The sequence below is a fragment of the Sinocyclocheilus anshuiensis genome, unplaced genomic scaffold, assembly GCF_001515605.1.
Source record: "Sinocyclocheilus anshuiensis isolate Anshui unplaced genomic scaffold, SAMN03320099.WGS_v1.1 scaffold117, whole genome shotgun sequence".
Lineage (NCBI taxonomy): Eukaryota > Metazoa > Chordata > Actinopteri > Cypriniformes > Cyprinidae > Sinocyclocheilus > Sinocyclocheilus anshuiensis.
Window position 1 is genome coordinate 2481834 of NW_015536624.1, and position 23567 is coordinate 2505400.

At 34.8% G+C, this 23567-nt stretch overlaps 1 protein-coding gene across 1 annotated transcript in view; it reads right to left on the minus strand.

Moving 5' to 3' along the window:
- The window catches only part of nf2a (NF2, moesin-ezrin-radixin like (MERLIN) tumor suppressor a), a 37616-nt gene extending 14468 nt beyond the window's left edge, over window positions 1–23148 (minus strand). The window contains exons 1-12 of the mRNA XM_016507356.1: window positions 22977–23148; window positions 22570–22639; window positions 22282–22458; window positions 16032–16157; window positions 14915–15037; window positions 9477–9560; window positions 5961–6029; window positions 4170–4252; window positions 2229–2304; window positions 1770–1904; window positions 1597–1671; window positions 970–1083 (exon numbers count right to left, since the gene is read on the minus strand). Of these exons, the coding sequence (XP_016362842.1) occupies window positions 970–1083; window positions 1597–1671; window positions 1770–1904; window positions 2229–2304; window positions 4170–4252; window positions 5961–6029; window positions 9477–9560; window positions 14915–15037; window positions 16032–16157; window positions 22282–22395 (999 nt within the window). The 5' untranslated portion in view covers window positions 22396–22458; window positions 22570–22639; window positions 22977–23148. The remainder of the gene's footprint in view (window positions 1–969; window positions 1084–1596; window positions 1672–1769; window positions 1905–2228; window positions 2305–4169; window positions 4253–5960; window positions 6030–9476; window positions 9561–14914; window positions 15038–16031; window positions 16158–22281; window positions 22459–22569; window positions 22640–22976) is intronic.
- Between the last annotated feature and the right edge of the window lie 419 nt (window positions 23149–23567).

Genomic DNA, 23567 nt, shown 5'->3' on the forward strand with positions numbered 1-23567 from the left:
AAAAATGCTTCTACAAAAAAAGTTTCATCTGCAGATATGGTCTTGTTTCTTGTTTAGGGATCTGTGCCTTTGTGCATACGGACATCTGACTGCTAAGTAGTGATTGTGTTTTTCAGCAATAGTGTGCACCCCTAATTTCCAGAGAAAAGAAGGTCAGGGAAAATCTGCAGATTGAAAAATCTCCATACAAGTTCTTTGTGCATTCTTTTTTTCTACTTTTTGTTAGAAAATGTTTATTTACTATTTATTCAGGTTTTTTAAGGTATCTAATATTTTGATACTTAATTTCCATGATCTAAATATTCTTAAAAATGAAAAGTTTGTTGTAATTTGGAAGTGTGTAGACCTTCTTGCATTATTATGCTGTTACATTATGATTATTAATTCAGTGGCATAAAATGGTCTTTAAAATGACAATAATATCGCTTATCGCAATTATTTCTGGGGCAATATATCGCACAACAAAAAGTTGTTATCGTGACAGGCCTACACAATTGTACTGTTTTTACTGTCATTTTGATCAAATAAGTTCTGTCTTGGTAAGCATGAGACTCCCACTAAAAAAATAAAAAAAAAACGTACCAACCCCAAACTTCTGAACGGCAATACAGTGTGTGTCACTTAATAAAGAACCATCACGGCTATGAAAAATATATATGAATGCTTGTTTTCTACTATATTGAACATTTTGGCTACATTGCCAGAGAAAACAAAAATCAGTTATTATACATTTATTTTCTCTTTTTGTGTTCTCTTCTTATCTTTATTGCTTTATTATTTTTGATATATTTCTCTACTTGCATTTTTTTATTATTTCTTTTCAACTTTGTTTGTGTTTCTTTTCCTTTGATCCTGTAAGGCAAGATCTAATTGAAAAACAGAGCCCAGAAACAGTTTGTTTTCATTTATTTGTTTAGCGTAAACAATAATCTCTCTCTCCGATGCTGTTAATCCGAAATCATTCCTGACCTGTTTGCGAGCTTTCTCTTCTCTAGCCTGCATCTTCATCTGCTGGACTTCCAGCGAATCAACTCTGCGTCTCCTCATGAAGAGATCATGGTTCCCGATGCACAGCTGAAGAATCTTCAAACACATGAAAATTGCTTCATCAAAAACTTATTTGCCCTTCACAAAAACTGAAAATTTAGTCAATCATTCATCCTCATGTCGTTCTATACCTGTATGACTTTTTAATGACTGAAACTTCAGTCCGTGTCTCACAAATGCCATGACATATATATTAGTTATAGGTTTTATAGGTCCATTTTATGATGGATTTATATGGCCATTCTTTGGAGAAGAGCACTCTAGACAATCAGCTAAATTTCTATTTTTGTTTTTCACGGCATACATAGAATCATACTGGTTTGGATCAACATGAGGGTGAGTAAATGAGGACAATTTTTAATTCTGGGTACCTTTAACTAACAAATTACAGCATCTCTTGATTAATGGCATAAAGATTTATTAAACCTACAATCTTCTGGCAAACAGCCCAGATCTTAAACCACCATATCACACCACAGTGGGTTTGTTTAGCTCAAATTGAAATTGATCACTGCATTACATCACATCAAAAAAAATAAAAATACTCACCAGTTTATTGACTCTGAGCTTCGATGAGTTGAATTTGAAGACATCTGCCCTCTTATCCAAGGGTTTAATGGCAAACTGAAGACACAGTGACAGAAATGAGTGCCCCAACAACATTACTACACTTGGTGTAGAGCAGATTGTGTAAAAATATGAATTGTTCATAAAATGAGTACCTCTTTATCACTGTACGAGATGTTTCTGATCTCATTCCAGGGAAAAGAGATTTTGGGCGTTAGTTTGTTACTCGGGTCATAAATGTGGAGGCCCAAAGCATCAACACCCAGCAGTAAGCTGGTTCCCTTTTTATTCTTGAAAAATAAAAACATTAAAAAGACCTTCAGTCCAATTTATTTAACTATCATGACCACACTGCAATGGCTATTAAGTGAAACGTAAGTCACACCCCTGGCAAAAGTAATATTTCAAACAAAAAGGCAGAAATAATGAAGTTTCAAGCAGGGTGGACACCGAAGGAAGTGTGAGATGATTTAAGGTAAAGGTGACTAGGTCACCAATAATCAAAGTTTGATTATTACATAAAATAATAACGGTATACAATAATAAAAGCATTTTGCTGTCCGTAGTTGTAGCTCAGACTGTTACTGCTGTACAGTAGCAGAGGCATTTCTTACCCTAATGGAAAAGTAATTGACCCCATACATCTCCAGATCCTGAGCTATTTTTAAATACTCCATCTCAGCTTCATCTCTGCATCACACAATAAACAAAAACGTGGGAGGGAGGAAAGGAGGGAGACAGAAGGGAAGAAAGGGAGAGAGAGAATAAATTAGACACAAAATAAAATCTATTCCACCGCAGGACTTTAATGAGACTCGACTAACTTGGAGTGCAGAAACTAGAGGTCACACAGTATGTCTTACAGTAACTGATTGTGGCAATGAACACAAACACACACATACTCACCATAAACTCACCAATTAAAAATATCATACTAAAAACAACTAGATTTTTAGTACCACCTTCATGTTCTTGTGAGTCTGCATGCAGCTTGCCTTGTCAAACTGTGCTTACAGAAACAGCCAGTATTTCAAAGCTGATCTACATTTAAAACTTATTTTTAAACATGCCATCTAAAAACCAGCCAAAGACATCAGTCTACATCTATACATCTATCAACAACCAAATGATTTAACAAATAAAATAGAAAACAAATAGAAAATAAAAATATAAATATAAATAAATAGAATTAAAAAAAAAATTAATAAATGAATAAATGTATATTTTTTTTAAATATTAAAATAATAAACTAATTTAAATAATAAGTAAATAAACATTTAAAATAAACAAACAAACAGATGAAATATAAGAACATGTTCTGTGTGAAGGGTCCCATAAGACCACCTTGGACATTATACAATATTAAAACAATAAATAAAATTAAAAAAAAACAAATGTAAAACAAATAAAATAAAATAATAAAATACAGGATATTAAAACAATAAATAAAATAAAAAAAAACAAATGTAAAACAAATAAAATAAAATAATAAAATACAGTGAAATAGCTCAAATGAAATAAAACAAATAAATGAAAAAAAAATAGTAAAACAAAATTTATTTATAAAAAACAATAATAAATAAATAACACATAAAAATAAATATATAAACACATTCTATGTGAACGACCCCACAGCAATGTAAACGAATGCCTTTGAATTATCTTTATTTGGGGGCAAACACAACTGTATAGAAATTATTTTTTTTTTCATATCATTAATTCAATTTAAATGTATCAATTGATACCTCCAATTTGCTAATTTTCTAAAAAGAATGAAAGAAGTTACTCATTTCACATGTGAAAAAAGTTAGCCAATTATAAAAGAAGTAATTTACATAATATATATTTACATAGTTATATTATATTTACAAGTCCTAAAGATACAATAGCTAAATGGCCTGGAGGACTGAAAATGGCACATGAAGCCATATTACAACTGCTTTAGTACAAAAAACCTTGACAAACACTGGACTTCAAGGAAAAAAATAAAAGCTATAAAATGCTATGGTGTGATATCAAATTGGGTGTATGTATAAAAGACAAAGATAAAGATGTGCAGACTGTGTATTTGTGTGTTTTATGAATACACACTGGAGAGCTGTCCCATGTAAGGAGAAGGTGTGAAATAAGAAAGTGCCCTACATGCATCTAAATAGGCTCCGAAGCAACGCAGGAAGTCAGTTTCATCATCACAGTAGACCAATTTGGGCTTTTTTTTGAGCAAGGTTATGCCCGGTTTTGGATAAAGAAGCAGGCCAGTTTTTCCATTTTGTGAGTGTCTTGACTTTCCAAAGTGCAGATAACACAGAGTGAAGCAACACTTGTGCAACACTGTGCGTTTATAGCATTGCAGAGCCAGACTGTTGACTATTAACAAAGTCTGGTCAATTTTGCAGCTGATTCTGACCAACATGTAAAGCATCCAGCACAGTTTGTTTGTTGCACTTGATTGAAGACTGATTTTAGAAGGTGTTTGCCATTTCTGTGTGCAACATGTGTTATGTGGAAAAAAACGCTGTCAAGCTGTCTGGGACTGAGACTAGAGGGTACAATACCTGGTTCTGCCCCTGTGCTCAGCATAGCAGACCGTGATTCTCTCCTCCCACATCTCTGCAGTCATCTGGTACAGATTAATAACCTGCAAAAGAGAAAGACACATGAAGACCAGTCGTCAACTTGAATAAAGTCTTTAACTGTCTCATCTGGGCATTTTCATAACAGAGCTCTTGGTGCGCACCAGACTCTGTTTAACATCAGTATTCATTTTTTTTGGTGGAATGAAAGCTGCTTTCCATCTAAAAAAAAAAAAGGGACGTGAACAACTGTTCATGACATACACTACCATTTCAAAATACTTTTTTGAAATAAACAAACTTTTGTTCCGTAAAGATGCCTTAAATTGATCAAAAGTGACAGTAAAACATTTCTCATATAACAATTATTTAAAAAAAATCATCATTATTGTAAATTATAATGATTAATAAATTATACTTAAAATAAATGATATTCTTTTAAACTTTCTATTCATCAAAGCATCCTGAAAAAAGCATCACGATTTCCAGAAAATATTAAGCAGCACAACTGCTTCCAGCATTAATAATAATTATAACAACAATGTTTCTTGAGCATCAAATCAATATATTAGAATAATTTCTGAAGGATCATGTGATATTAAAGACTGGAGTAAAAATTCAGCTTTGCCATCACAGGAATAAATTATATTTTAAAATCTATTAAACTGGAAATAGTTATTTTAAATTGTAATAATAATTCACAGTATTACCGTTTTTACTGTATTTTTGATCAAATATGTGACCCTGGACCACAAAACCAGTCATAAGGGTACATTTTTTGAAATTGAGATTTATATATCATCTGAAATCTGAATAAATAAGCTTTCCATTGATGTATGCTTTGTTAGGATAGGACAATATTTGGCTGAGATACAAATGTTTGAAAATCTGGAATCTAAGAGTGCAAAAAAAATCAAAATACTGAGAAAATCGCCTTTAAAGTTGTCCAAATGAAGTTCTTAGCAATGCATATTACTAATGAAAAATTAAGTTTATATATTTACGGTAAGAAATTTACAAAATATCTTCATGGAACATGATCTTTACTTAATATCCTAATGATTTTTGGCATAAAAGAAAAATGGATAATTTTGACCCATACAATGTATTTTTGGCTATTGCTACAAAGATATCCATGAGACTGGTTTTGTGCTCCAGGATCACATATATTCTACATGCCATATTTTTGGCATATAATTACAATGCATTTCTTATAATGAATGGTCCCCACAGATATTTCCTTTAAGAAATAGCTCACATTCTTTGCATCATTTGCAACATTTGTGGGCCAGATAGTGTTGAGTTGAGTTCTGGACTGGTGGTGAAAGTTTTTCTTCTCCTGAGACACTTTAGCTAAGGTGCTAAACGGCTGCTGCTAGTATTTATTTTGGTAAACATATTGATTTCACAAATATTTTGAGCAAAATAAAAATGTACATCAGGGGCGGAATGGAAATCAGATTTCAGAACGATCAACCAAACCAAGAGTTAAACAGCGTAAAAACAGTTAACACAATGGCTAATAGAGCTGAAGGACATTTTCTAATTAAGTGGGACTATTTAAATCCTTCAGACGATTTTGAATGCCAGTGGAGTAAACAAACGCTCTTTCTCAGTGCTTACTGACATGAGAGCGAATGCTTGCAGCCGAGAGCTTTCACTACATCTAACGCCCTACGGGAAGCCCGCTGAAGCCTTACAGGCTCGTTACAGAGCCCTGCGAACATAATCAGCATAATTAGCATGGAGCGCCCATCTCAACATCACACTCACTCTCTTTGGTAGCAGCTCCTCTTGGGACAGGAAGCCCGGCTTGTGGACATTAGGGTCATAATCACCATACTGCAGAAACAAGATGAGAAATCAAAATTAGCTCAATTATGAATACTGAGGGGGGGGGATAAAGAAACAGCCATTATATTCACCTGCTCTCACTTAAAGTGAATTGAGTAATACGCCATTGCGTAAAACATAAAAGCGCTTACAAATCAAAATAAGATGAAATACAGCTGTGAGTTTTTATGAGAGGCATTATGGGTAAGATAAGTAGAGAGTAAAAAAGGTGCTGCTGAGAGAGATAATTGCACGATCACATTTTACACAGATGTTGCAACAGCAAAATGGTTGGTTTGTACATTGACTATGGGACTTGAATGATGCAGAATGCCTTAGAGAAATTAGATATTAAAAAAAAAAAACAATTACACTACCATTCAAATGTTTTGGGTTGGTAAGATGTTTAATGTTTTTGAAAGAAGTGTATTATGCTCACCAAGGCTGCATTTATTTGATCAAAACGGTAAAAAGAATAATATTATGAAATATTACCATTTAAAAATGTAAAACATTTTAATTTCAATTTATAACATTTATTAATGTATTAATGAATTAAAATGTAATTCTGTGATGGCTAGGGATGCACCGAAACGAAAGTTCTTGGCCGAAGCCGAAACCAAACAAAATGAAACACTGGGCCAAAGGACGAAGGCCGAACACGGTTTTTCAAGTTTTTTCCCCATCCAATTTTGACAATTATTTTCACCACTGCATAAATTAAATAGCCAAAATGTGCTTTTTACTGTTTTGTCTTGTTTTTCTAAGAAAAAATCAATTACAAAACAACAATTTTAAAATATTTAACAGTAAACATTTTTTAACATTCTAGCAGACATTATACCAACAAAGCACAATTTAACTTAAAATTAATAAGTTACTAAAATAATATTTTTGGGGCGATCAGACCCCCTTCTTGAATCAGGCATGTCATTTTTTACTGTAAAATTAAAAGCAGCCTTGCTGAGCAGAAGAGACTTCTTTTAAAAGAGAAAATATTACAGATCCCAATTTGAACACCATGTGTGTATGTTATGATAAATGTATTAAAAGAGCTGTTGTAATTATTATCAGAATTATTGTCTTACTTTTTATTTTATTTTACAGAACAACAGTAAAATTACAATACTAACATTTATGAATGTTGGAGTTCTTGCTTTTTGTCAACTTTTATTTTGGCGGAAACGTGCAGGAACAAGACCTCAATGCTTCTTTTTGTTGACAGCAGATTTATAAATGAGTCTCATTATGAGTACATTGCACGTATCGCATTGTCACATGCCTTGTAAAAATTCATAAAAATGTGACTGAGCAACTGATGACTAACACTGTTTCAGCGCAGATTTTCGCTTTGGACTTTGAACCCTGGTTAACAAGCAGATCCGCCGCGAGTTCGTGCAGCGCTGTCAGAATACATGCAATTCGTACGTGTTTTAGAAAACATAACGTTCTGCAGTTTATTTACTAATTGTTTAAGGCCATTTCGCGATTTCAATCATCATAAAGTAAACAATTACCCCTTCTTCTTCTCATCGAAGACATGTGATGCAGTACTAAACAGCCTCTCGCTGTCGGTGCTTGTAATGATTTTTGCGTCTTTCTCGGACAGTTTAAATGCTTCCACACTGCTGACATGTTTGTTGCATTATAAAGAGTGCGCGCCTCTCACTCTACGCTGGCTGCTATTTGATAGCGTCACGTCATTGCTCGGTACAATTTATTCGGTATTTTCGCTTATTAAATTAAATAAATTAATAATTTTGGTTGCCGAACATTCGGTGCATCCCTAGTGATGGCAAACCTGAATATTCAACAGTCATTACTCTTACATACTCTTCAGTCTCACATAATCCATCTGAAATTGTTCTAATAGGCCGATTTGTTTATTATTATCAGTATTTTTGTGGAAACTGAAGTTCAAAAGAAAAGCATTCATTTGAAATAGAAATATTTTGTAACAATGTAAAAGTCTTTACTGCTACTTTCGATCAATTTTATGCATGCTTGTGAAAAAAAGTATTCCTTTCTTAAAAAATATATCTTACTGGACTCAAAATTTTGGTACCCACACAAATATACAAATTGAAACAGCTTTTCTTTGTCTTTTTTTTTTTTTGCCGGTCTTAAATCAGAGATGAGAGAGTGGCTATAACACATCACACCAGTCTTACGCAAAAACATTAATTAAATGTTATGGTTATACTTTTGAAATGGTCTGAAATTGACGTAAATGTATTTACTGTCTATATGTTTGTTTATAAACACTGAGGAAATTGTCTGTGGTAATCAACACCACACCACAGATGCAGTAGATAAAAATAGCTGAGAATACTCCTGTAAGACAAGGCATATGAATGTCACTATTCCAAAATAAACATCATTACAGATTGTGGACTGCTGGCAGGAACTGAAGAACAAGCAGATATGCAGAAGCAGAAAGGCAAGACAATAATACTTCATCAGTGTCACGCTGGCTTGTCGTTTTGAGCTCTACGGACAGATTCACGCTGCTCGGCTGTGATGAGACTGGCATGTGAAAGCATCCCAATTTGAAAGTGTATGTGTGAATGGATGCTGTCTAAAGCTTCGCTCCTGCATTAAGAACAAGTTTTCACAATAAGGGAGAAATTCAGCCTCTCCTCTCTGTGCGACCTTCTCAGCCACTGTTTTATTTCTTACTTGTGTATATCTGCCTATGCCTCTTTTTTGATTATTCCTCTCTTTATATCTCCTCGTTCTCTTTCCTCATGCCTTCTTTAACTTCCTGTCTTTTAGAATAACTCCAAACCTGCACCTGGTGGTGGAGACAGAAATCTGTCATGCAGCTACACACATATGTAAATCAGATAAATGTTTGTGGATACGCTGCATTCAAAGCCAAATAATTGCATATCTGTAACTGCACATCAATTGAAATCATAGTAATGGACCAAGTAGCGTTTGGCAGAATGAACAAAAATGACAATACAAGATACTTTTGGTTTCCCAAAGCTGCTGTAAAAAGCCTTGAGAAGCCATCAAATGACTTTAGCACACCAGCACAAGGCTCAAACACCAGCTAAACAAACTGCCTTGCCATGTGAAGCTTACAAATTTCTTTAACAAAGCAAACAAAAGCTTGAGCTGACTCCCATCCAGTTTTTAGAGCCATCTAGTGTTGCTCCGTGTCTGACGTGAGTCAGAGAGAAACAGAGCGCGATTCCTAAATTGGCACAAGGTGAGCTGTGTGCAGTTAGCCAAGGCTTTTGGATAAATCGCATCTTCTTGTTGCCCCTGAGCTGTCAATCAAACAGACACCTGCTTAATAAAATGTGCTTCTTCCTGTGGGAAGAGTGTAATGGGATAGATGCCGACCTTGAAGGACATCCATAGGAGGTTAAGGTTTAGCTCTGACACCTTTCTGTGTGTCTATAAAAGAAAGAAGGGTTTAAAAAACAGATGTGTTAAAACACTGACCTTAGCGTGGATGGCATAAGAGGCTAATAGCACTGAAGCCTCGGGTGGACAGTATATCTCCTCCTCTAAAATACTCGTCTTCACCTGCGGGATATCAGAAGAGAGGAGAGCAAGATTAACAGTATTTCATTATTATTATTGCTACATATTTAGGGGAATGTGTTACCAAGAATTTTATGCAATGTCATCATGATAAATTACAGTGATATTCGCCTGGATCTTGCTAAAGGGCACAATGGTGGTAGTTACAATGGTGGTAGGATCATTCCTTCAGTGTTTGAATTTGCATTCTTTTGGTTACTTGCCCAGATATATAAGTACTATTAACTACTACGATTACGATTGATTACGTCTTTAATTGATTTTTCCGTACATTTCTGCCATATGTACATTAACTGACAGTCACCACTTATAAGCTACCACTAAATATTGTAGAAAATTAATTTGCTGTAAAGTTGCTTTGCAACGATTTTGTATGTGAAAAGCGCTACACAAATAAACTTGAATTGAATACTAGCAAAAGATAATATTAGAGACAGCATGTTAAACACTTTTTTTTTTAATGATGGCAAAGCTGATTACTCCAGTGTTCAGTGTCATATGAACCTTCAGAAATCATTCTAATATGTTGATTTAATGCTTAAAAAACATTTAATTTTATTACCAATCTTGATCACAGTTGTGCTGCTTCATATTTTTGTCGAAACTGACACTGGTTTTTTTCCAGGATTTTTGGATGAATACAAAGCTTAAAATAAAATAGTTTATTTGAAATAGAAATCTATTGTAACACTAAAAATGCATTTGTCATTTTTTATCAGTTTAATCACTTGAATAAAATTATTAATTTCCTTAAAAATAATAAATAAATAAATAAATACAGCAAACCATAGGTTATTTTCAATTTATGCATCCATCCAAGCATAAAATTTAAAATAATACTAATAAATTGGTAAATTTAGCTAGATGCTAACTATTGCATGGAAACAGAAAGAGCATAAGGCCAAGTAGTCTTTGATATCAAAATAAAAATTATGACGTGCTACTTACTGTACAGTAGTTTTAGTATGCAAACCACAATGTCAGAAACAGATCTCTAACTAGTTAAACATCTATAGTCAGGGTCTACAGAATTTTAATGCTTTATAGAGAACTAGATATTTTATTGGGTATTTTCTGAAAAGACAGAACAAACAACACCGTGTTGTTGTTTTTTTAGCTATCCTAGTCACGACTATCCATTAGTAAGCCGGCAGAGGTTGTCTCCTTTCAGCTCTATGGACTGCAAAGCCCAGACGTCATTTATGGCTGCAAATACAAAGCAAAGGCAGAATATTTCAGGGTCAGTTTTAAGAACTCTAGAAGCAGCAGATGGCACACAGGTTACACATTCACTGTTGCGGGGCTGTTGAGTTGAATTCCAAGTGGGGCTGTAGGGAGAAAACAGGCGCCCTGGCAAAGGACTGCTCCTAGTGCAGACTCCTAAGTCTGGCAGAAATCACTGCATATCTGTTTGTAACAATGTAATTTGTGTGTCCATCATCTAGATTTATAATGCAAGCATGAATAAATAAAACTTAGACTTCCATTTCCTGGATTTAGCAATGCTTGCAAACCAGCAAAATAATAAAGTTTTCAGTAGGTTTAAGATTTCAGCATCTGAGCTATAATAAAATACTGTTGTAAATAAGAAACGTGGTTAAAAAGTTGCATGGATGCTAACCTGTTAATAAAATAATAAAAACATCAAATGTAGACATAAAAATGCCAAATTCAAGGCTGTATTAGCTACAAAATGTTTGAACGGAGTCTGCACGTTAAGCAGTCAAGCTGAACTAATTCCAGAAACCTGTGGAAAAGAAAAGGAAAAAGAAAAAGAAAAAGAATTTCAATGCAGCTGCCTTGCAAGCACTGTAACAACTAATTGATAGACTTATGAATGAATCAAAGCATCAAATGAATTCCTGACTTCATGCTTCATCAAAAGAGAAAATTAATAAAGGATGGAGGGATAGACCCCTGACCTTTATGAACAAAAGAAGTGGTTAACAAAACAAAAGGTTGTTTATGTACACAACTTATAAATGCTTAAATGTTTGTTCACACTGAAAGGTTAGTATTTAATTGTTAACAATGAACCAGTGCCAAATTACGAGTAAAATATCGCTGCCTTGCCAAATGAGCTGTTGCTAAAAGCACAACCACACGGGAGACGGCTGGTCACTGTGCCGACCATTAGCTGCTTGGCAAAAAGAAAAAGAATCTAATTTAATGATAACGAGAACATAGAAGCCAAAAAAAGTTTAATGACAGGGCTACAATTAGCACAAGGTCAAACTCATTAAAAACCAATAACAAAACAACCAAATACTCATCGATAAATGAATAGTTTGCTCAAAAATTACGTTTTAGGTCTGCATGACTTTCTTCAATCATTACAATAATAAACAGACTACCTTTTAAAATTTTGAGGTCATAAGATTTTTTTTTTTTTTAAGAAATTCACACTATTATTCAGCAAGGATGCATTAAATGCATCTTACAAACTTTCTATTTCAAATAAATGTTGTTCTTTTGAACTTTCTATTCAAAGATTCCTGAAAAAAAAAAAATTAATCAAGGTTTCCACAAAAAAAAAATATTACACAGCACAACTGTTTTCACCATAATAATAAATGGTTTCTGAGCAGCAAATCAGCATATTAGAATCTGAAATTATGGCAGCTGAAAATTACATTTAAAATATGTTAAAAAGACAAGTTATTAGTTACAATGTAGTTACTTTAAATTGTGATAATATTTAAAAATATAACATATTTTACTGTATTTTGACCAAATAAATGCAGCCTTGAGCATCAAAAAATTCTTAAAAAAAAAAAAGAAAATTTTTAAAACGCACTGACCCTAAAATGTACTTATGGATACCAGTGTGTACCAGTGTGATTGTGAATATAGAGCATGAGTCACGTATACTTCTTTTATGACACTTATGGTATTTTGTAAAAGCATGCATAATACACATAACCCTGTCATCGTGATAAAGGCTAACATTCTATGCCGTTTTATTCTATTATACTCTTTTCATTTTGTATCTTCACACTCCCCATTCACCTTTGTTATACTGAAGAGAGTGGTCAGGATATTCTTTAAAAAATTATTTTTTTTTGTGTTCCATGAATGCAAGAAAGTGGAGCGACATGTGTAGGCTAAATAATGACAGAATTTTCATTTCCAGGTAAACAACCCCTGTTAAGACTTGCTTCCCAGGCATCTCTTTCAAATATTAAAAAAATCATCATGCTTGCTCTTTTATCCGTCACCCGACTATCAGTCTGAAAACAAAATGTTTTTTTGTCACAAAAGTAGCATGCAATGCGTCAATAACTGGTCAAAAAGGTTCTGGCTATTACGGTCGTCTTTTCAATCTGCTTTACAAATGTGACAGCACTTTAAGAGCGCAGTCTGGGAAGGGTGGCCGTTCCTGATAAGAGCCCATCCAGGCAAGCGTTTTTAAACAGGATCTGCACATCCAAACACGTGGCTCTATCCCAAGCCTACATATGAGCAGAGGGCAGAGGCTAAGAGAGAACAGACTCACCGTTCTCCAATCTCTTCCCAGAATTCATTAGCATCTTTTGAGAATTCATTACATTCGTTTTCAGAGTGCATTGCCATTCTGAAGCGGCGCGGGTCTACCTCCCATTACGAGGTGGAGATAAGCTACTTACGTTCTCTGAGAATGTTCATATCTTCATCTTGTGCCCTTTACAATGCATTAAATCTACCGGATTGGTACAAGCACTGTAAAGTGAAGGGCAAATTGACATAACTTAACATTAGATACAAATGTTGTCGCAACATTGTTGGTAAAACTGTACTGAAAGTTAATGCATGCAAAACAGGTGCTTATTTACCTCCCATGCCGAGCAACCAGCTCGCTCAATGAAATGATTGATAATGTGTTATTGCTTAATGATTTCTGATCGCTCCAAATTAATCTTGGCAGGAAGCCGTATTAAGGTGGGAGGTGTTCCCCAGGGCTTATAGAATCAGAGACCGGAGCCCTGATGTGAAGCACAACGATTCCACATGGCTGAACACAATCACACCAAACAATGAAAGAGAGCACTGAACCCGCAGACAGCACAGCCCACAAACCTCTCTCACACAGAACTGCACCGAGAAACCAAATATAGGAGAGCTCAATTCTGCAGCCAAGCCTTTTGAAATGAAATGGCTTCCAAGTTTGGGTCACTGACACATCATCACCTGCTCTTGTGTACAAACAATACTTACAGCCCAGCTAGATTAATTATGTACAAAACTATGCAGATATCAAAAAATTTTCTTTGCATCGATTTTCTGCTCTTGCTTTTGGAGCGTGAAGGGGTTAGGAGTTAAGCTTGCAACACAAAGTTAGCAGAATTAATCACTAACAGGTTATTATTGTTAAGGAAAACCAAAAAAATTCATCTAAATGAAAACTCTGTTTCATCATAACTGGGAAAAACTGAAACTAAACTAAAATACTTTTTCATGACTCCAAAACTAACCTAAAATAAAAATGTATTTTAGTTTTCAATATATATATATATATATATACATACACACACACACACACACACCCTCATTGGGGGCTGAGCCCCCCTAAAATGAAAATCCTGGAATTGCCCCTGCCTATACATAATATGAACATAACCAACTTAAGTACATTATGTATTATAACAAATACCTGCAGAATATATATATATAATATACCTATAGAAAACTATATACAACATATGCATATTAAACATGAAAATACCACTAAATATCAATAGCACTGGACTATTAAATATTAAATCAACACTAAAATAAACTAAATGATAATGTGAAAACTAAAATTTAACGAGACAAATTAAAAATAAAATAAATATAAAAACTAAATTAAATATTCTGGGCCACATACACACTGCAAGTTTTGGGAGTGACAACTGAATTTAAATCTTTGTTTACAAAGGCATATATGAATGCAACAAAAATTAGAATCTGCCCATAAACAATCATACGGAAAAGATTTTATGACCCTTCTGCAATAAGGTGCATTATAATATCCCTGACGCAGACTGATTTTCATCTAAACTGATATACACACACAATGATGAATAACAAAGAAAGCCACGATAAGCCAGCCGAGCTGACATCTATCTTGAAATTCGGAAAAGTCACCAAGTTAAATCCCAGGACATAAACAGCATGATTTCGGTTATGAAAAACTGCTCTGGGGTGTTTGATTAAGAATGGATGTTAATTCGAGGAACTTTGCTGAAGCCATGCACACATGTGTGTTTGAGTCACCTCTTTTTCCATCATTTCCTGTCCTCTCTCTATCCTCCTATTAAAAATTCCAATTAATTTAAGCTGTAGTCCAGCTAAACCCACCTGAGCCAATGACTCACCTGCAGGAAGAAGAGGTGCTGTGTTATGTCTTGCACCAGCTCATCTTCAACATTCTCTGGGTAAAACTTGGCCAGGAAATGAAACACTATGGGCTCTTCTTTGGGCATATCATGATCCAAAACCTATTACAAAGATAAGTCATGACAAATGTTGTGCTGTGCCTTGTATACTTTATATACCACTGACAATAAATTACTAAAAAAAATAAAAATACCAAGAGACTTCCACAATGTTGGACATGATAAAAATGATAATACCATGTCCTAAAGTAGTACTATAGCATTCTTTGAAGAACCATGAAAAGAACATGGTACATGAATAAGTGCAAGCCTTCAATATCATCATATTGCCATGGTAATATGATGCCATGGTTTTTTGAGAGGGTAATGAGTTTGGTTTTCATGACAGTCTGTTTGTATTTATACTACCTTTCAAAGGTTTGGGCTCATTAAGATTTTTTAATGTTTTTAAAATAAGTCTTTTATGCTCACCAAGGATGCATTTAGTTGATCAAAATACAGTAAAAACAGTAATATTGTGAAATATTATTACAATTTAAATATATTTTAAAATGTAATTTATTCCTGTGATGGCAAAGCTAAATTTTCAGCTTCAGTGTCACATGATTCTTCAGAAATCATTCTAATATGCTGAATTGGTGCTCAAGAAACATTTCTTATTATTAAAGTTGAAAACAGCTGGGCTGCTTAATAGTTTTTTTCTGGAAACTGTGGTCATTTTTTTCCCCAAAAGTCTTGATACAAAGTTGAAAACAGCATTTATTTGAAACTGAAATTTACGTTTTCAATCATGTAAAACACTTTATTATCACTTTTGATCAATTGAATGCATCCTTGCTTAATAAAAGTATTAAAAATCATCTTACTGACCTTTTTTGAAAGGTAATGCATATCATTACACAATACAATGTAATATCATCTATCAAAAATATTTTAAAAAGCTTATTTAAAAGCCTAAATCAAGTAAATTATAATATCATGATATACTGATCGCTTATACATGATAAAGGAATAATGTTTCCAAATCATTTCCTCGAGCATTTATCAGACTGACACTACTTTGAAAGCGCAAGAAAGTTTAAGATGAGCATTTTACCTTCTTGTCCATTTTGAGCCATGCCACAGTGTCTTTGACGTCATAGCGCAGACCAAAAAACCAGGTCTCCCTGAGTCCCAGTGTCCGGCACACAAGTTCAAACAGATCCTTTCCTTTCCACTTCAGCTGCCCAAACAAGATTACAGAAAAGGTTAGTAACATGAAGCTTTGAAGATGTGCTTTCTGCAACATAGGCTGAATTTTAAACTATTTTTAGTATCAATTCCTGTCTGTGTCATAGTTCCTTGAGAAGTTGGGGCCAGGACATATAGACAGACATGGACTGAACACAATAAAACCCCAATTTTAATTTCAAGAGGCCCTTAAAGGAAACAACCTAAAAACTCTCTAGGGATTGCGGCAGACTAATCGAATTCAGACTGACCACAAATCTGAACAGCTCTAGTATAATGAACAGCGACATTCCCTGAATAACCTCATTTCCACAGACCATGTGGACACAAGGCAGAGAAATGAATCTGAGCGTTATTACAAAGTCACTGCTGTCAGCAAGTGCATTCACTCGTTTTCAGACATATCAGGTCATCTTTTATCAGGAGGACTACTGTCAGGAGGCCAGGAAAAATAAATTACCATATTCAATTGGAGATGAACTGTAGACGCATATCAGTTGAGTATTTCTCATTAAAACGACTTTAATTGTCTTGTGCATACTGCATACTTGAACAGAATCAATAAAGCAGCAACAACACATTCATTATTACTACCAAAAGCACCTGCATAAGGCTGCATCTTTATCATTAATTTTATTGGTTGATGAATTAGACAGACAACAAGGTCAAATTATTTTCCAACAGCACTGAGAAGACTACTTACAAATTGTAGTCCGTTACAGATTGCAAATCACATGAGATTACATCTCTCTCTATTAGATTATTCTGACAACTTTTAGAAGACTTTTGACCTAACTCGTTTATCACATAGTTTTAATATAAAAATACAAAAGTATTACATATTCAATTCTTTATTTTCAACAACATTAAGTGCATTAAATGTTTCTCGCACTGGGGTTTGTGAAGGAACTGAACAAAAAATGTGAACACAAAATCTTCAATACTAAAATGTGTGAGTGTGTAATTCAGTTATTCAAATATAAACTTAAAATCTCAGGGGGACTTCAAGGAGATATTTTACGTCAAAATGATGTGTGAATAATATGTAATAATGTAATCCATAAAGTAACTGTAATCTGAATACAAGCATTTTAAAACTTAATGTAATTTATTACAACTACAAGCACTTAATTTTTTTAATCTGATTAGGTCATCCGGATTACATGTAATCAGTTACTACCCAGAACTGTTTCCCAATAATGGAAGAGTCCATTTAATAACATCAAAAACCAGAATTTGCCATCTGCAGGAGTATATAAGCAGAATAACAATTAGAATACTTATGTTGTGAGAATAATTCTCTTGTGTAGACATCTGTGCTCGATTAGCCTTGTCGTTTGTAGGATTCAAGTGTACTAGGTATCATCTGGGCCCAGCTAAGCTAGATGCTACTGTCTTGTGAGCAATATACTTGCCACATATGTCACCTTGAATAATTCAATTGTATGACACAGAGGACAGAACCTTGGTGTTATAAGTACTGACAACTTCCAGAGAGTATTGCAAACATCATCAACACCGCAAACTGTATTAGCATAACAGGGACAGGTGCTTTTGAAGGTGCGGTTTCATCTTGCCTAATGTTTATGTATGAGAACATATGACAATATGCTGCCATCCAGAGTCCAACCAATTAAATATGCTGATGCTTCCCCTCTAGAAAGCTGACGGCTGCATTCAAGGACGACCGTCAGCTGGTGCAAACATTTACAGAGAAATTAGGTGTGTCTGTGTAGAAAAGTGTTCACTCACTATCCTAAATATATAAGTTCTGTGGCTTTTTAGGAAGGAAAAAAAATGAAGTACTGAAAACTTGACAGCATAACAGCACAAGAAAGAAAGAAAGTACAAAAGCAGTAACCTCAAAGTCAAATTCCTGTCTTTATCCACTATTGAAGCCCAGGCTATCACCCCAAATCAGATTATATTGACTGAGCCAAGACTGTCTTTCTCGTTACACAGCACAAGATTAGATGAAGTCAATACTATGTGCAATACCTTTAGCACACAGAGATGACTTACACTAAATTTTAGCCTATAGCGCTAATATTTTAGCTAATATTTCATATTCTAATATTAATATTGAATAGAAAATATGCACTGCACTTCTAATAATTTGCACCTGATAATGCTTAAACTGAAGCACAAGAAAATATATGAAATACTTTATTTTAAGTGACAATCTGTATGGAATCTGTGCATTGTAACAACCATCTTCTGAGGTCCATTTTCACTTTAATACAGGGTTCCCACTCTTTCATGAACACCGGATTCAAGGACTTTCAATGACTTTTTAAAGCACCATTTATTTTATATCAAGCACCTATCAAATTCACACCCCAGCATATGTAGTGTCATGAAAGACCTTACAGTACTTAACATATTTTGTAAATTACTTTTTATTGTAAATCCCATTTTTTCATTTTTGACCTAGGAATGCAGCTCAAAGATGCAGCTGCTCAAAACATCAGTATTTTTTGAAAATATTTCATGAGCATTTTAAACCTTGTACATGTGCAAATCTGCAAAAAAAATATAAAAATATGTCACTCTCCTTATCGCGATCTGTGGGCGCACAGAAAATGAGCGCGCGCGAGTGAGTTCTCAAGGCTCAAAAGCACATGCAAATGATACGTTCCGTCATCTGTCATCGTGTTATACGCGCGGAACCTGCGGGAATGAGTACAATTGTAATTAATAGCTGCAATCCCGCGCCGAAATTCAAGTCCTGCTCTGTGTTCTCTGCTAATAACCCAACTGTGAATGATGCGAGCGGCGTCACGATGTTGTCACTGAGAAGCTGCAGCCGTGGCCGGGAATTATTTTTGGTGTGCTGGCAGAACAACAATAACAATGCGCTACATGTTTCTTTTCCCCTAATTTTTTTCCCAATTGACGGAAATCCGTTGTAGCGACGGAAAACTTTAATCCCTGCATAAACAAAATTTATTTCGAATTTAGTTCAAGCACTTTCAAGGACCTATGTTTGTTTTCAAGTACTTTCCAGGCCGTAGCGATGGAAAACTTTAATCCCTGCATAAACAAAATTTATTTCAAATTTAATTCAAGCACTTTCAAGGACCTATGTTTGTTTTCAAGTACTTTCCAGGCCTTGAATCCACATGTCTGAAATTCAAGTACTTTCAAGAAACGTGGGAACCCTGTTAATAGCATGCTAAGAAAACATTTAGGAGCTAAAATAAATAAAACTGGCTTTATTGGTTTTTCCTTTAGTTTCAGAATCTTGGTGATGTTATTCATAACAGTTTAGGGACCATTTTCTGTCATTGTGAAATAATATCTATCACTATATACCCAAGGCTTCTGAAAATAACATGAATTGTGGTTTAGCAAGCCCTGTAGATGACTTTAGTGATGGGCTATTATCAGCTTTCAAAGGTAGGCAATACAATCATAACGACTGCAGAGGGAGAAATGGGCTGTGTTTTACAAATCCATGCTGCCACCAAGTGGTGTTTAGGAAATATGAAGATGCACCAAAATATCATCTGTGATGCTGAAATCAAATGCAATGGTTTTAAATGGTCCAGATGCAAAGGGATATCTGGGTTAACTGTTACTGTGTAAGCTCTGCATCTCATACATGCATGCTGTCAATTACCACAAAAAAAACTGACCCCTTAGTTTATAAAACCTGTAATACAATGCACACAAATAACATTTTTGCTCAAAAGAGTAAGTTTAAAACGAAGTTAAAGCTGCATATTTCTGTTTTTAAAACTATCCGAATCTCATGTGCTATGGACTCCCATTGCAAGTGCATTACTTGAAACAATATCTGATTATTTTTACAAACTGAAGGATAAATCAGAAATATTGTTTATGGTAATCGACAGTATGTCGCAGATGCTGTTGAAAGAGCTTGAACCTGGAATATTGCTTTAATATTTATTGGAGATCAAGAACAATATCACAAAAAAAAAAAAAAAAGAAATGTCTCAGAAAAATGCCAACCAGAACAGCTACAACTTGCTCCCTCAATTCTAAATATACATTTAGTTTTGTATCCAAAACCACTTTGTAGTACATGAGACACCTTATTGGTACATTATATAACAACAGAACCATGATCCCTCAGAACCTCGTTACTACCATAGGAACTGTTAATGAGTGTGAAAGATCAAAACAGAATGAGAGACAGGCAAACAGACAGGCAGGCACAGAGCAGTACACAGGGTCTGGTGGAGTGGGACCACCGTGCCTCATGGGACATTAACTCATGGTCCCTGTCTGTCACACCGTTCTCTTACCACCATCTGTTTTCCCTTAATTCAACAGCACTCCCTGAGATGGTTTCTGTGTAAAAATAGGGCATTTTCCTTCAAGAAACTCAGCGGATGTTATGTGCAAATGAAGTGCAGCTCCACAGAGGAGTCATCTGTATGCCTGCAGAACTCCCACCGGATTCACAGTTTGTACAAAACCCCTTTATACATGGGAATGATGATTACTGCCATACAGGATGCTGCTTGCTTTGTAGATTTGTATGTTTGTTTCAGCTTTTCCCCGCAAGCACTTTTTTTGAAAACATTTTGGGATTATTTTTAAGGAAAATTTTTCTTCAATATTCTAAAAAAAAAGGAGATGTTAGGCAGAATGTCCAAGCTTCTGTTTTCCACACAAAAAAGTGAATGGTGATTTATACTGCCAAGTTACAAAAAAGACCATAAAAGCAGTCCATATAACTATATTTCTTATCCTTCTGAAGCCATGCAGTAGCTTTGTTTGAGGAATAGAACCAAATTAAGTTGTTGTATATTGTTGATATTCACCTGAAAGCACTCTAACTGTTCTTATTTTTCTTATTTCCAATTTTTTTTATTAGGCAGATGCTTTTATCCATCGCAGCTTGCGCACTGCATTCAAGGTATACATTTTAACAGTCCATGCGTTCTCTGAGAATCGAACCCATGACTTCGGTGTTGTTAACAGCACGAGGTGCTGTTAACATTTTCATTTTAATGACATTTTAACCCTATAAAGACCTATTTCTATTATATGCCTTCTTTCATCTGATTGATGGTTCAAACCCTTCTACCAAGTAAAAGGCCTTTTAGCATAATTCTAAAAACACCCTCTTTTAGGTCGTGATTTAAGTTTGTTGCAAAATCCTTTTCATAAAGTAGACATAATTTTTTGTAATATTTCAAGATGAGCACTTTCTTGACTGAAGCAATTTAGGTTTAGGCAGATTTTGTTTTTCTTTTGATAAAAATCTCAAGTTAAAATGGAAGTATCAAATATTGCCTAATACATCAGGCTTTTGAGGAACGTTTATTTGTTCATCTCTCAATCATCATTGTATTGCACTGCACTACAGAGCTTTGTTATTGAGATATACAGACTTACAACTGATCCTTATATGGCATTTTAAAGTAGTCTGCTGTACTCTCACTATGTCATACCATATGAGCCATAAAATATGGCAGTCAAAAAACAATGAGGACTTTTTTTCAGATATTTCTGACTACCATTTCATATGTCAAGCTTTACAGGGTTAACTTTTTGAATTTATTGAATTGAAATATCGCTTTGTCAGAAGACTTAGAATACAGTGCACAAGTCACATGGACCACTTTTATAGGGCTTTTCAAGTAGCTTGGTAATATAAATCATCATCCACTTTCGCTGCATGCAAGCTGTAGCTTGTACTCATTGTGTGTTTAACTGTGGAAAAAAAATGAATACAGGATCGGAATGGCATGAGGGGAATAAACAATGACACCATTTCCAATTTTTGGAAGAGCTATTCCTTAAGGCCACTGAACTGCCTCCGTTCAAACATTAAAGCAGCTCGAGGAGACAGGGATGTCTTGACGCAGCACCCCTGGAGAAATAGGTCAGGCTGAGTGACTTGCTCAAGGGCACAACAACAGTGAGCGGGGACGTTAAAATGTCGACAGTCTGGTGCCTTCCCCAAGTTAAGCTTACATGCCCTCTGGTTACTGATGAGAAGCATTGATCACTGCCAGCGCAGGTTTGGTTGTAGGCTACAACAGGTTTACTCCCATAAAATAATGTAAAGGTGATATGTACGCATTCAGAGACAGTTTAAAGTTAATTCACCACATAAAAACAAAGCACTTGCTACTCACCTTGCAGCTGAACTCCAAGTCTGCATCCATTGTAACAACTGTGACACTGAAGGTTTTGGCTTGTTTCCTCCGAAGGGAGTTGAGACCCATTTTTGATGCAAGTACACTTGCCATAATAGCCGCTGATGGGAAACCTTCCTCCTCGAAACAACATAAACCTGTCTACTAACTCTCTATCTGAAGCATAGAAGTTGAACTCTGGTTAAAAGCTACAATTTAGCATTACTGGCCAATGTAACAAAAATGTGATTAAAGTGCATCTCTAAAGGCAGGACGTTGTCAAACCACCTGCGTTAACTGGTAACTAGTCGTTGGACACATATTATCCCTATTTACTTCCTCTAAAGCTTCATTAAGCCTGTAAGAAGATAAAGGGAAAAGACAAGAGCACAAGTTTATTAGCTAGTAAATGAGTACATGTACAATAACAATAGACAAAAGAAGCTGCTTTGAAACTACATAAGCGCAAATACCTATTAAGCGACAGATATCTGATAACAAACATAAACCTGTTACGTAACACTTACGTATACATTCCTGTAGCAAAATACGAACTTTTACACGACTTCACAACATTTTAGGTGCTCATATACGCTTGTTTAGGCTAATCTACAGTTTCACGCCTCATTGTTTTTTGGTGTGAGGTATTTTTGACGGAATTGGCCTGACAGCTTGTAAACTGGTTGCTAACTCACCTGTCGAGCTGTAAAAACAGCTGATATCCCGCAGTGTGTGTGATTCACGTCCGCTTAAACACCTGACACACAAACACAGCTGCTGGTTTGACTCTCACTCTTTCAGGCCGAAAAACAAAACTGCAGCTGAAACTTCGCGTGCGCGTGAATGAGGAGGCGGGAGGACATGCGTAATAGCGCGCGTCATTCAGCTAGAGTTAAAAGCCTGTTTTTGTTTGTTTGTTTGTTTGTTTGTTTGTTGTTTTTGTTTTTTGTCAGGGATAATACAAATAAATAAATAAATACATTTATAAATAAATACATGCATACATACACACACATACATACATACCTTCCACTATTTCCGAAAATATTTCCGAAATGTAAAGCTAATACGCAGCAAATTTTAAAGTACTGAACATTTTGCAAATGTAAAAAAAAAGATACATCACTTGTACATTTAATGTTTTTTAATAACATAAAACGACTATTACTTTTTAAAAAGTTTGCAGATTATGCATTTATTACTTTTAATTGTTGTTTAAATAATTGTTATTAATTATAATTTATTAGGTTAAATGTAATTTATTTAGACTGAATATATATATATAT